Source organism: Colobus angolensis, unplaced genomic scaffold, assembly GCF_000951035.1.
Source record: "Colobus angolensis palliatus isolate OR3802 unplaced genomic scaffold, Cang.pa_1.0 Scaffold82, whole genome shotgun sequence".
Taxonomy (NCBI): domain Eukaryota; kingdom Metazoa; phylum Chordata; class Mammalia; order Primates; family Cercopithecidae; genus Colobus; species Colobus angolensis.
Window position 1 is genome coordinate 8213681 of NW_012122043.1, and position 12704 is coordinate 8226384.

A 12704-nucleotide genomic window follows, 5' to 3' on the forward strand; every position below is an offset into this window, starting at 1 on the left:
TGGAGAAGGAGAACAGACCAAGGTGCTGGGGATTCGAGGGGGCCATGGCCAATGGAGAAGGAGAACAGAGAGTTCTGTCCCGAGAAGGCTAGAGAGCAGCAAACTGGGAGACATGTTTGGTCACTGAAGCAGGTCTGAAGGGCACAGCTCTCCTTTTATCAGTGGGTGACTCGATGTCCTGATTTGCTCAGGACAGTCCCAGTTTACACCTGTTGCCAAAGTCCTGGTAGGATCGGTGCCTCCATCACTCTTATCCACGTCCTAGACCCCACAATAAAGTCTGTGGCCACCCATTCACCACTCACCTACCAGGAAAGGCATCCCCCTCTGCAGATGTGGGTCAGTACCAGGATGCAGGGTCAGATAACGAGATTCAACTCCACTCACCCCCAGCATCCTTGTGCAGTGCACAGCCCAGGCAACCATACATGGTGACTCTGGAGCAAGGATCCCCTGCACAGGCTGAGTCAAAGATATACAAACTGAGGAAATCCTGTTAGGGTTTGCTTCCAGCTGGACTCTTTATCTTATATTCTCTGTCCCCATGTTTCTGGCACATCAGGGCATTTAGCAAATGTTCTTTGAATGAATGAAAAAATGAGTGAATAAATACATTGATAGATCTTCTTTTAAATAGTTTGTATCCTCAACGATTTTTGTAAAGTAGATATGTTTCCCTTCCAGAATACAAGCTTAAGTATAAATAACTGTTCATGGCCAGAGAAAAGCTGTATTCTCAAGGTCTTCTTCACTGTTCACCTTATTTAACATATGGCAAAATGTAGGATTAATTCTAAAAGCACTCTGTGGCGGGAGGTCACATTTTCATTTACAAGCTGGTAATAGTGATATGCATTTCTATGACTGTTTCTAAAAACATAATAGGAACAGAAATGAGTTGCCTTATGGGCAAATTTTATGACCACTCCAGAAGCAGATAGATTCCCAGCCAAATTGTGGCCAAGTTTCTGCTGTCTGGAAACAATTGGCTCCAGCTGGAGCTGCTCTGCTAATAGTGATCTTCTTGAAGTACTGGAAGCCCAGGGTAACAACCAAAGCCACTCAACAAAGAGACTCTATAATGAGGAACAAATGCTTCTCAGCAGCAATCCTCACGAGCAGCTTGCTCTCCTGGGGGTTGGGGATGCTGCTGGAGATACGTCAGGGCAGGTCCCTGCTAGAGATGGTGCATTGACATGGGCTCCAGTGAGACTGTCTCTTCTCTCCAACCTCGTCTACACAATAGGATCAAGATGAGCCTGTTCATGTAACTGAATTGTGGAAATGTTCATAATTGACAAGCCCAAGGATGGGAGGTTAATCCAGAATTGACGTAGGCAACCCTTTCTTAAGATTTTGAAATTAGGACCAAAAGAGCTGCTCCCATCTCTCTGTAGGTCTGGGCCTGTGACGTGGAAGATCAGGTACCACAACACAATCATAGCTACTCTGAGAAAGAAGAGAACAGGTGTGTAGGGAGAGGTGGAGTCATGAACGGGCAGAGGAGACCTGCTGAGTACCCCCTCATCAGTCACTCTTTCTAACCACTCCAGAGGCCTGGCCACTGTCTGATCTTAGGTGGCATTTCTTTTTCCCTATAGTAAATCCCTCTTTAGGTTTAGGTAGTTGAGCTCCTTGTAACCAAAAGTCTTAATTACCACATAGTATGAAAATGATCCCTATTCAAAATATTTCTCAAGGCATTTAATATTTTCTAAAGCTATAAAAATTGAGCTAGAGACTGGATCCAAAATCACCCTCCAGCAGCAAACTCATCTCTGTGTTGGAACAGTTCCCAGGGCATCACTCAATGTGGCCAAGAAAATGTCAACCAGAATTGAGAACAATGTCCTCAGCCCTCTCTCTTCCTAAGTGTTAGGGCACTTCCTGAGCCCAGGCTGCTTCCTCATGTTTCTCTTCTCTCTCCGTGGCCTCCACTGTCCCACAATCCTTTGGGATCTGTCCACTCACCCAAGCTCACTGGAGGATGGGGGAGAGAATTCCCTGACCCACCTGTTCTTGCTATAACTGAAAACAGGCTGTTGAGCCCTTTTCCCTGCTTAGGGGTGTGTCACAGGTGACCTTGACCAAGAGAGCTGCCTGGCAGCTCTGGTCTATGGGCTGGTAGCCCTCTAAGCACCAATTTGTATGAATTGGTTTATAAATGGAGAAGAGAGATTGCCAGGAAGGCATTAGGAGTGCAGATACCTGAAGGAGGAATAGGGATGACAGATAGGAGAAATGAAGAGGACAGGAAAGCATCCTAGTTCTACCCCCTTGGACCAAGTCTGAATCCTGTAGTACTACACTGTCCAATATGGTAGCCACTGACCTCATGTGGCTATTTAATTTTATATTTAAATTAAGTGAAATTAAATAAAGTTGAAAACATTCCTTGGTTGTCCTAGCCACATTTCAAATGATCAATAGCCAAACGTGGCTCGCAGCTACTGTATTGGATGGTGCAGACATAGAAGACTTCCACAATGGCAGAAAGTTCTGTTGCACAGTGCTGCTATTGTGAAGGTAGCATTCTTTCTGTTTCTACCTGGAACCCAGCATGGCCAAGGAAGTGAGAAGTGACTAGAACAAATCCAGACCTAGGAGCTTACTACCCATAGTGTGCCAGAAGGTGGCTCCTAAGCTGGAAGCACATCTCGGAGGACACAGCAGCAGGGGCAAATGTGTGGCACCATCTTGCAGTGGCATCCGCAAGAAGTCAGAGTAGAGAGGCAAGGGTGCGTTGGGCTTAGCACCAGGGTGGCAACCCTGGGAACTCTCAGGAGAGACTTTGGCGGCTTGTGTCATCTAGTGTGGCAAGTAACAGCAAAACCAGGGTATCAATATAATTAATCATCACTTCACCTGAAACCCTTGTCTGATGGGTAACTTAGATTACATGGAGAGTTCCCACTACCTATGGAGAGAAAGAAATAATAAATATGGGGGATTCAAAGATTATAGAATCCTGCATCCTTGCATCCCCTCTGAGACGGGAACTGAGGTGTTCCTGCGCTCTGCTTGTGTTGCGGAGGGCTGTGGCTGCCCACCACATCTCCCTTCATTTTGACCCAGATTTGAGGTGTAATCAAGCACTGTAAGGTGGACAGCCATAGGTTTCCCTCACCTGCATCTACTTCCCCTTCTGCTGGTAAGTGCGCCCTGATTTTCCCATGAGGAATCATCCCTTTCTGCACTGGGTTCACCTGGACACATCGCCCGAGGCTTGCCAATCAGCATATTCCACTGTCCCACACAACTAATCCATCCTCCAGCCCTAGGGGTTAGTTTAGAGAGAGGCACATGGCCCAAGCCAGACCATTAAGAGCCATGAACATCAGCCCAGGACTTTTGATGGAATTGCTAGGAGCAAGGCCTTCTTTGCTCTAACTGGCATGTGGAAAGCTGATAACGCACAACAAACAATGACCATTTTGCCTCCACCAGTGAAGAGCCTGTCCATCAGAGAAGGGCAGAAAAAACAACAGGTGGAAAGAGACAGAGTCTTGGCAACATTGTTGAAGCCCTGGATCGGGCTGTGCTTTTCAGCCACAGGATCACACCCCACAGAATCCCCCCTCCAGCTTCCACTTATGCCAGTTAGACTGAACGTCTGTAACCGAGAACGTGTTGAGGAATTTGTTCTGCCCAAAGCAATGTCATTCTTAGAAAGGGAGGCAACTGAGGGCATGGAAAAGGCACAACCTTGGAATCAGAAAGCCTGGGCTCAAGTCTGTCATCCTTCTTCCACTGGACATGTGACCATGGGTAAAATACTGAACCTCTCTGGGCCTCACTTGCCTTAAAGATAATAACAGCTTCCTTGCAAGGAGATTGATAGTATTAGCAATCCAGTATGTGAGTCCCATTCATGAAACATACAGGGGATAAACAGTGGACTTACAGAGCTTATACTTTGTCAGAATGACTCATGATGCGTAAATTTATACCAGTGACAAAGCAGAGATCTGTTAGTTTTTCTGGTGTTCATTTTCTAATTCACGTGGAGTAAGAATTATGCTCTGAAGCATTATGGTAGGTATTTTATATGCTGCATCACTGAATACCACCACCCAAGAGGTATGCTTTTGCTAGATTTTTAGGATAAGAGAATTAGCTTTAGAGAAGAGAATAATTGGCTCAAGGCCACACCGTGAGGAGCCAGCCAAGTCAAGGTCGAAACCAAAGCTGATTCTAAAGCTTTTTTCCTTATTTCTACATCCTTCCTCTGTTCATTGCCTCTGTTCAACAGAAGGTCTTTTCATTATAAATTACAGCAGCAACTTCCAATTAATAGCGAGACTGTTTCTTGCATCTCCGGCCAACAAAAAAAGAAGAGGCAGAGAAGAATAAGGAGAGTGGGAGGTAGGATTAAAGTTGTTTAATTAGATTCAAATGTATCTTCTGCACAAGGGGTGAGCACTAGTCGACCCATTCACTCACTTGCTCATCAACATTTATTGAAGATCTCCTGTAAGCTGAGCTGGTGAAGACTGCTTTTGTAACCCAGCCTTAATGTTCCAAAACACATGAGACTTACAGTAGATGAACACTCAGTTAGAAGGAAAGACCCAAAGTCAACAGCGGGGAGGAAAAGCCTGACGGAGGAGCCAGTAAGATGGACATATGTACACATACATGGTATTGCCAGCCAACTGCTGTAAAACAACTTTCCTCACCAAGGTCACTCAGGTCGGTTCCCAATCTCATGGGAATACTGAAGAGAGTGACAGCCTCCCTCAGTGACTTTTCCAACTACTGCCAAAGTTGAAAATACCAAACAGAATTGTATAGCTCTAAGTAGCAACTACAAGCTCCTTGCCAGATCCTTCCTGCCCACACAATGTTTCTGAGAATTAAGAGACGAAGACATCTTTAACAATGAACCAGTGAGCATTTGTTTGCTTGTTGTAATGGTGGTTGATAATTTTTTTGAACGTGGAAAGCAAAAATGGAGGGAAAATGGTAGCTTACGTGGCCTTGGAATCTTTGGTAAAGAAGACACATTCTCGTTTCTTAAAATTTGCTTGAATAAAATTCGCCAAGTCCTTCAGAGAGAGAACATTGAATAACACATTACTAATTCATTCTCACCCCTTGCTGATATTAATGAATACTAAATATGATGTAACCCCACTTCAAAGGCTTTAAGAATTTACCACATATTCATAGCATCCAGCATTTGTTCATGCCTTTAGAATACACAAAGCTTTTTTTAAAGATGCATACATTATAATTTTTATAACTAAATGGAAAATCTTTCTAAAAGTATTTTGGGCTTACCTTGTATATAAACATATTATAAATAAATATAAATTATGTTTTAAAAACATAATTAAACATAATATAAAAACATATAAACTATGTTTTTCCACCTCTAAGGCTACCATGGAGAATATAGGCATTGGATGATAGTTTTTCATAAATAATATATCAATGCAGATTCCCATTCCTCTTATGCTTGCCGTTTAAAAGAAGACATATTCCAAAAACCCTCCATAATTGTATTTATCCCTCCGTGAGTGAGGTAGTTAGGCACATCTGGGACCTAATTCTGACAAAAAACCAAAAGCCTTTATAAACCAAAACGTCCCTTAAGTTGGCAGAAGCACATTATTTGGGAACAAATGAAAACTCCTTTAAAAATAGCTTCACTCCTCAAAGTGGGAGAAGGTATTTGCATCATGTAGGAAAGATCACAGGATTTGTAGCCAGAACATATAAGCGCCGTACATCAGTAAGAATGAGAGGCGATCCAGTGGAAAAAATATGGCCGAAGGCAAGAGTAAGCGTTCATTGAAGGAGAATAGCCCATAAACATATGAAAGGAAGCTCAACCTCATTCAGAATGAGCAAATGCAAAGGAAAACCATAGTGAGATCCCATTTAACACCCACCAGGTTCCAAAAATATCCAAGGCAGTAAACACCCAGCATGGTTAAAGGGGAGGGCAGTGGGACTCATGCCCACCACGGATGGGTATGTAAATAGATACAGCCATTCCCGAACATTGTCCACTATTGCCAGTAAAGTTACCTCCCTGAAGAAGAGTCCCTGGTGGAGAAAGGCAGGATTGTCCCATGAATGACTTGCACACTCAGAATGGCTGGCAAAGCTGCCTGGCAATAAATTTTCAGCCTCAGAGGGCTGCCTTTCCCTGGGGAGGTGGGGCTGCTAGGAGCTTCCCCTCCCCGGCAATCCAATGCCACTTCCCACAGGTCACCAGATTACTGGTAGCTGGAGTTCTCGGACAGCTTTACACACAGTTGGCCTCATAAGAACATGCCACTAGCACCAGAGCCAGCCCTGACTTCTTATCCCCCCCAGCAAGGCTGCCACCAGCCATGCACTGCAAAGGGGGAAGTCCCCTCTCCTGGAATGAAGTTCACAATGTGCCCCCTTCCCTTTCACCCTCTGCCCCTGCAAGTCCTATGGTATCAGAGAAAGGTGACCACGTGCCTTATCTTCCCAATCCTTTGAACATAAGTTTCCCCATAAGTCCTGTGTCTTAAACCCAGACCCTATGAAAGAGAGATGTTTACCTTCACCTACCAAGCCTCAACTCAAAGAATATTTTCCAGGTAGACATGGCTTCCACATCTAAGAATGTTAAAAGCGGTATTGCTCTTAATAACAAAGCCCAGAAACCCATGTGCTATCCCCCTTAGGCTGAATAAATAAACATAAGCACACAGTGGGGCACAGCACAGCCGTGAAATAAATCAACAATGGTTACACATCTCACCGTGGATGAATCTCAAAAACAGTTTTAAGCAAAAAAAAAAAAAAGGGAACTCACAAAAAAATACTCATAGTACAATTCCATGAATGTTCAAACCAGAACGAAACTAAACAATGTATTGTTTAGAGAGATACGTATACTCAAGTCATAAAATTATAAATAAAAGCAAGGAATGGGTAGCACAAAATTCAGGATAGTGGTTATAACCTCTGATAGGAGAGAGGAAAGCCAACTGGGCGGCCACATGGGGGCGATATGCTATTTCTCAAGCGGGTGGTGGGCACAAGAGCATTCATTTCAATATTCTTTTTAAGTTGGAAATTCACCTGTATACATTCTTTTCTATGTATCTTTCAACACAAACATTTTGAAAGCAAAAATAACTTCAATGCTCACCTGTACAGTTTTGAAAGTCTGTGATGCCCATTTTTACTTGTAATTTTCTCATCCACTTAACTAATTTCAAGTCTACTTAACAGGAAGGAAGAAAACAGCTGTGGAAGCTGCGTAGTCAATGATCATGGAGGAAGGGTGATGATTTTTAAAAACTGCTTTGTTGCTTAAAAAACCCTCCGAAAATACACTTTGCAGAGGCATACATGTGCTTAGGGGACAAAAAGGAACCCCCCAGAGCTGAGATGTGCCTGCGTGGCCTCAGCAGTTCTACCCATAGAGATGCCTGCATCTGGGAGGGGGTGACCCACAGGGGCTGAGGAGAGGAGACCCATCCAGCAGAAGGTCACAGCAGCAGGCTCCAGAAAGAGTCAGCCTCTGTCCATCTCCCAGGGCTCCGATGCTGAGGCCAGGTGGATCCCTCCAGAAAGGCCCTCCCAGAGGTGCTTCGTCACTGGGGTTGAAGGAAGAGAGCAAGGGGGTAAACACTGGAAAAGCTACCACTGCCCTTGGCCCACTGTTTGCTTCTCCCGTGGCCAGGACTGAGGTGAGACTGGGGAGCAAGTGTAAGGAGGTGGTCAGTCCCCCCCAGGCATGCAAGTGCAGGGGCAGCCCCTGAGGACTGGCACCTCCTTAACTTTTGCATCAGGGGTGCCTCACTTGCCTAGTCTGGGCCCTGGGAGGCAGACCCAAGCTGGGGGAGAGCAAGTTTTTGCGTGTTTGTTTGTGTGTGTGGTTTCTTACAGCTCAATGATAGATCACAAGTCAGCCCCCATGGAACCCACCAGTGAGATCAAAATCCTAAACAACATGCCAGAACCACCCCCAACACCAATTCCTACTTTCCAAAGCTAGCCACTATCCTGACTGTTAACACTGTAGTCCGGGAGAACTGGATGTCAGGCTGGAATATTGTCCTAATTTCTTGACAAATGAGAGTGTTGGACAGGATTTGAGAGCGGGTGGGAAACCTGCAGGAGGGAACTCAGCCCAGTGTCAGCAAAGCCAGGCAGAGAGTGGCAGAGAGATGCTAAGGACACACCTCCCGCTGGCACCCAACCCAGCTCCAGCTCACCCAAGAAGCCATGACTGGGCACGTCTGTGTCCTGAAGGCAGCGTAGAAGCTGGCTTGGAACCAGGAGAGACAGTGCGAAGGAGTGCAGCTAGGAGGCCATTGCAAGAACAAATGCAGATGGACCCAAACTGAGACCCTGGCCATAGAGCTGGAGAAGGGACTGAGATTCAAGACTCAGACCAGAAGCAAGAGCACTGAGCATTACGTAGTGAAAGGAATTGTGAAGACATGGCATTTAAAATTTCCTAAAAGTCAATGTGCAAATGCATGATTTAACGCCTTATGAAGGTTCCAGTGAAACCTTTCAAACAGGTGATGTGCATGACTTACGCTTTCACTGTAAGACAAGTCTGTGCTCCGAGACGCGCTGGAGTACAGGGTCCGGGTGCTGTCCAGAGTGCCGTTCCTTCTGTTCCTCATGCTCAGCTTGGCTCCCCCAAAGGACATCTTTTCTATGGCGATGGGTGGAGGGGATAAGTTTGGGTTACAAACGGTAAAAGGGCTTCCTTCTAAGTTTCACCCCAATGCCTCTTTCCCTCCACCCTCTCCTCTTTGCCACATGCAATGTCCCACTCATTGCATGTGATGCTCCATTCAGCCCATCACAGTAATTGTGCCCCTGCCCCTAATTCCTCTTCACCCTCCAAGACCCAGATGGTGTTTCCACCCCTCAGCCCATTCTCCCTGGCCCCTCACCCCTGAGTCAGGATCCCTTCCTGGGCGCCCCCTCTTTGCAGTGGCCGAGTGCATGGCCCCACCAGACTACAAGCTCTGAAATGGCAGTCTGTACCACATGCATCACAGTGCACTACATCTGAGGGGCTTGCAATAGCTACTTGTTAAGTAATAAATTGAGGATGAAGAGAATATACAGAGCAGACTATGGTTAGCAGCCTGTATTGGCCAGAGGACTTGGACCTCAGGCAGAAAAGAAGACCCCTGCCCCTGAAGGGTGGTGGGTAGGGTTTGGGGTCAGCATGTCCCAGGTCATCCTGAAACTCTAACGCCCAAGACTTCCCTCTTGGGCTCTGGAGCAGGCTGCTAACCTGGACATTGCAAAACCTTATCTGTCATGCAATGCTTCCTGGGGTCCTTGCTCTGTTTTTCTCACTCTAAGATGCCCCCACCCCATATTTCAGGAGGCCCCTCTCTCCTCGTCTCCCAAACTCTAACTCAGACCCATATCCCAAGCTCGAGACAAAACCCGTCAATGTCTACTCAACCTCTAGGGCTGTCCTGCAGACACAGTAAATGAAAACACCATCCTGCGCACCATGTCTCCCTGAGTCCCCTCCTCCTGGCTCCAAGCTCCTCCCTGTCTGTCCCACCACATCCCAGTGGCAGTCCTTCCTCCTCACCCCTTCCAAGGCTCTCACGTTGTCTCTGCCCTTGGCAAGGGGCCCTGCCGGTCTCCACCTCTCCGGCCTGGCTGTGCCCACCTCCCTCTCTCTCTGGGCCTGCCTTTCCTATCTGGGGTCCCACCCCCTGTCCAGAGCCCTCTTCCCATACCCCTCCAGCTGTCATCTCCTGCTCATCCTCTAGGCTCAGCTCACTCATCACTTCTTCAGGGAGATGCCCCACAATGCTGGGCAAGCGCTCACCTGCCTCTGTGGCCCCTTCAACCCACACCAAGCTGCGGGCATCATGATTTTTTCAATGGTCTGTTTGACCCCTATTAACTTGCTGAGGCCAAGGACTGTATCTTGTTCACCACTAGACTTTCAGGGCCTGGCACAGTGCATAAAGGAGAGCTGCATGAATATTTATTGGATGAATAATTTGATTGAATCGATACCACCTCGCAAATCCTCCTTCGGTTTGCAAACTACTTCCACGTCACCTTCTATAACTCCCAAATGCAGAAACGTCTAAGGCACAGAGCAGACCCACCACTCAGCCACACTCTGCTCTCAGACCCTCAACCCAGCGACCATGACTCCTCCGTCCAGATCGCCCATCCCAGGCCAGCCACAGGCCTCCCACACCACAGACTGTCACTGCTTTAAAACGCACTCCAAATGGTTGGTCTAGACTGTTTAAAACAACAAGCGCTTCTTTTACTTCTCTCCCCAGGCATTTCAAAGAGAAGCTGAGAGTATTAATTGGCACTTTACATACATTATTGCAAAACCACAAATCAATCCTGCAAGGTATTCACTATTATTCCCTTACAGCAAATTGCTTCTAAGTAGGGCACCAATGCTTAGGAAGTGACTGCATTTGCCTTGAAATGAAAAACTGTTTATTTCACTGGAGCAGGAAAGGGGTATTTTTGCCTTCAAATCACATTTCTATCAAACAAAACATTGGGAAGTCATTTAAGAGACGCAACAAATAGCCCTCCTCTGACATTCCGAAAGCCTTTCTCAGCAGCTGGTAGTCTCAACTGGTTCTCTGAGACCAGTTGATATTCAAGTTGGTTGACTCTGGGTCTTGGCATACAGTCTTAGAAAACAGCTATCCCATGACTGCAAGTTTGTTGATCTTCTAGACACATTCTTGCAGGACTTCCGTCTCGGAAGTGAAAGCAGCATTGGAAGAAGGAACCTAAGGCCTGAGGCCCAAGAGAAGCAATATGGGAAGAGAGCGTCTGGGGCCCTGGAGAGTGAGGGGAGGGGTCTGCTGAAAAGGAGATGGCCCTGAAAAAGAGTGAACGGGAAAGGCAGGGGGAGAAAGCCCATCCCTTGGTGCATCACGTGCCAGGGAGAAGTAACAAAATCACACTGCCATATCCAGTGATCCAAAATTCCCTGGAAAAAATGGGCAAAGGGCTGGGATGTCCATGCCCAGCATGAGCCCACCTTGGACTTCTTGGTCAGTGTCAGGAGAAGGTCCCTGGGGATGATCTGAGCACAGCAAAGCCTAGGAGGAACCCGTGAGAAGCTTTTCATCCATGGGAATGTCTTTTTATTGCATTCAACACTTTTCCCCCCAACACCATAAAAAGAGTTCTGTTTTCATTAGAGTTTTGACCTTATAAAGAAAATCCTGATGGCAGCCTCCCTGCTCTTCTTCCTACCCAGCGTGTTCCCCTTATTCTGAAGTCCTGGTATTTTACTGATTCTAACCAGATATTGGTCCAAAATGTTTACATTGATCATAAGCTCTCTTTACATGCATACTCAATTTTGGCTGTTTTTGTTTTTTTCCAGCTCTGGACAGTTTGTTGTTGTCATTGTTTTATTGTTTTCTGGCTACAGCCTCCACAGGCAGGAGAGAGAGAGGTGCTTCCCCAGGCACGATGGAAGCTGAGACTAGAAGTCTCAAGACCCACCAGTGAAATACTTAATTGACAGTCATCCTTATTTCTAATGAAATTGGCACCCTAATCAGGTGTGGCAAAGACTGGCAGCATCGTATGACCCAATGTCAAACCAGAGAATGTGCTCGAGATGTGCAGTGGATGCCAGCCCATGGCGCCCCGCACGGTAACCTGGTGCCAGCAGCATTGGGTAGGCAGAGCATGACAGCAGGGGACATGGGGTTGTGTTTCTCCACTTTAACCCACCCCACCGGAAAACCCCTTGGTACAGCTGCACCAAACCTGGCTGTGGCCATTGCTAGAGGAGCCATGGAGAACACTGGAGATTCAACATGTCAGTAACAGGCCTTTCAGGAGAAGAGAATGTTCTATTTACAAGAGACAGAGTCATTAAAAAATCAACACAATAAATCTTCCGTGAGATAAAAAAAGATTTGAGTCTTCACAATAAAAATCTCACTGGGTCCACTACCAAGCAAAATTAATAGGGCCAGAGGTATCCAGATGAAATCATTTAAGTATAAGAATAAACATAAAAACATACAAGCAATATAGCAGAAAAAAATTACTAAAGGAGAAAACCAAGCTGGTATGAAACTTCTCTTCTTCAATACTATAAACTAGAAGAAAATGGAACAGTGTTTATATTTTTTTAAGAGGGAAAAGATTGTGATCTAGGAATCGTATCCTGAGCCAATTCAGCTGTGAGTGCAGTAGAAAGACACACCTGGGAATGGGGAACAAGGAAGGCAAACACTCACATAACTTTAGGCAGTTCAGGAAAGGGAGACAGAGGCTGGAGGGAAAATATCAGATATGATAATAAGTAGAGATGACGTGGTAGACTTTTGTTTTCAGTGTAAATGCTTATATTTTATCTCAGTGCACAAAGAATTAAAGAAACTTACTAAAATATTACATAAAACAAAGGAACCAAAGAGAAATAAGTGAGCTGAGGATAAAATAAGAGAAAGAGACTGGTTAAGTGAGGGGCTTATCCAGCCACAGGGGGAGCCTATTCCGAGGTCCTCAGGGGGCACTAGAAATCATGCCCTAAACTTACTAATGGCCAAAGTAAAGGGATTGTAAAAAGAAAATAAAATTTTAGGACCTTCCAGGTTGATTATGCCAAGGGGGAAAGTGAAGCTCTGAAAACAGAGTCACATAACACGGCTATTTTTGCACAACCCTTTCTGACTGACCTTTGCAAGGGTTGTGCAAAACCAAATGAT

At 45.8% G+C, this 12704-nt stretch overlaps 1 protein-coding gene across 1 annotated transcript in view; it reads right to left on the reverse strand.

Moving 5' to 3' along the window:
- TRPM8 (transient receptor potential cation channel, subfamily M, member 8) overlaps positions 1–12704 on the reverse strand; it is a 98983-nt gene that overhangs the window by 81304 nt on the left and 4975 nt on the right. The window contains exons 2-3 of the mRNA XM_011929628.1: positions 8541–8662; positions 4975–5048 (exon numbers count right to left, since the gene is read on the reverse strand). Of these exons, the coding sequence (XP_011785018.1) occupies positions 4975–5048; positions 8541–8657 (191 nt within the window). The 5' untranslated portion in view covers positions 8658–8662. The remainder of the gene's footprint in view (positions 1–4974; positions 5049–8540; positions 8663–12704) is intronic.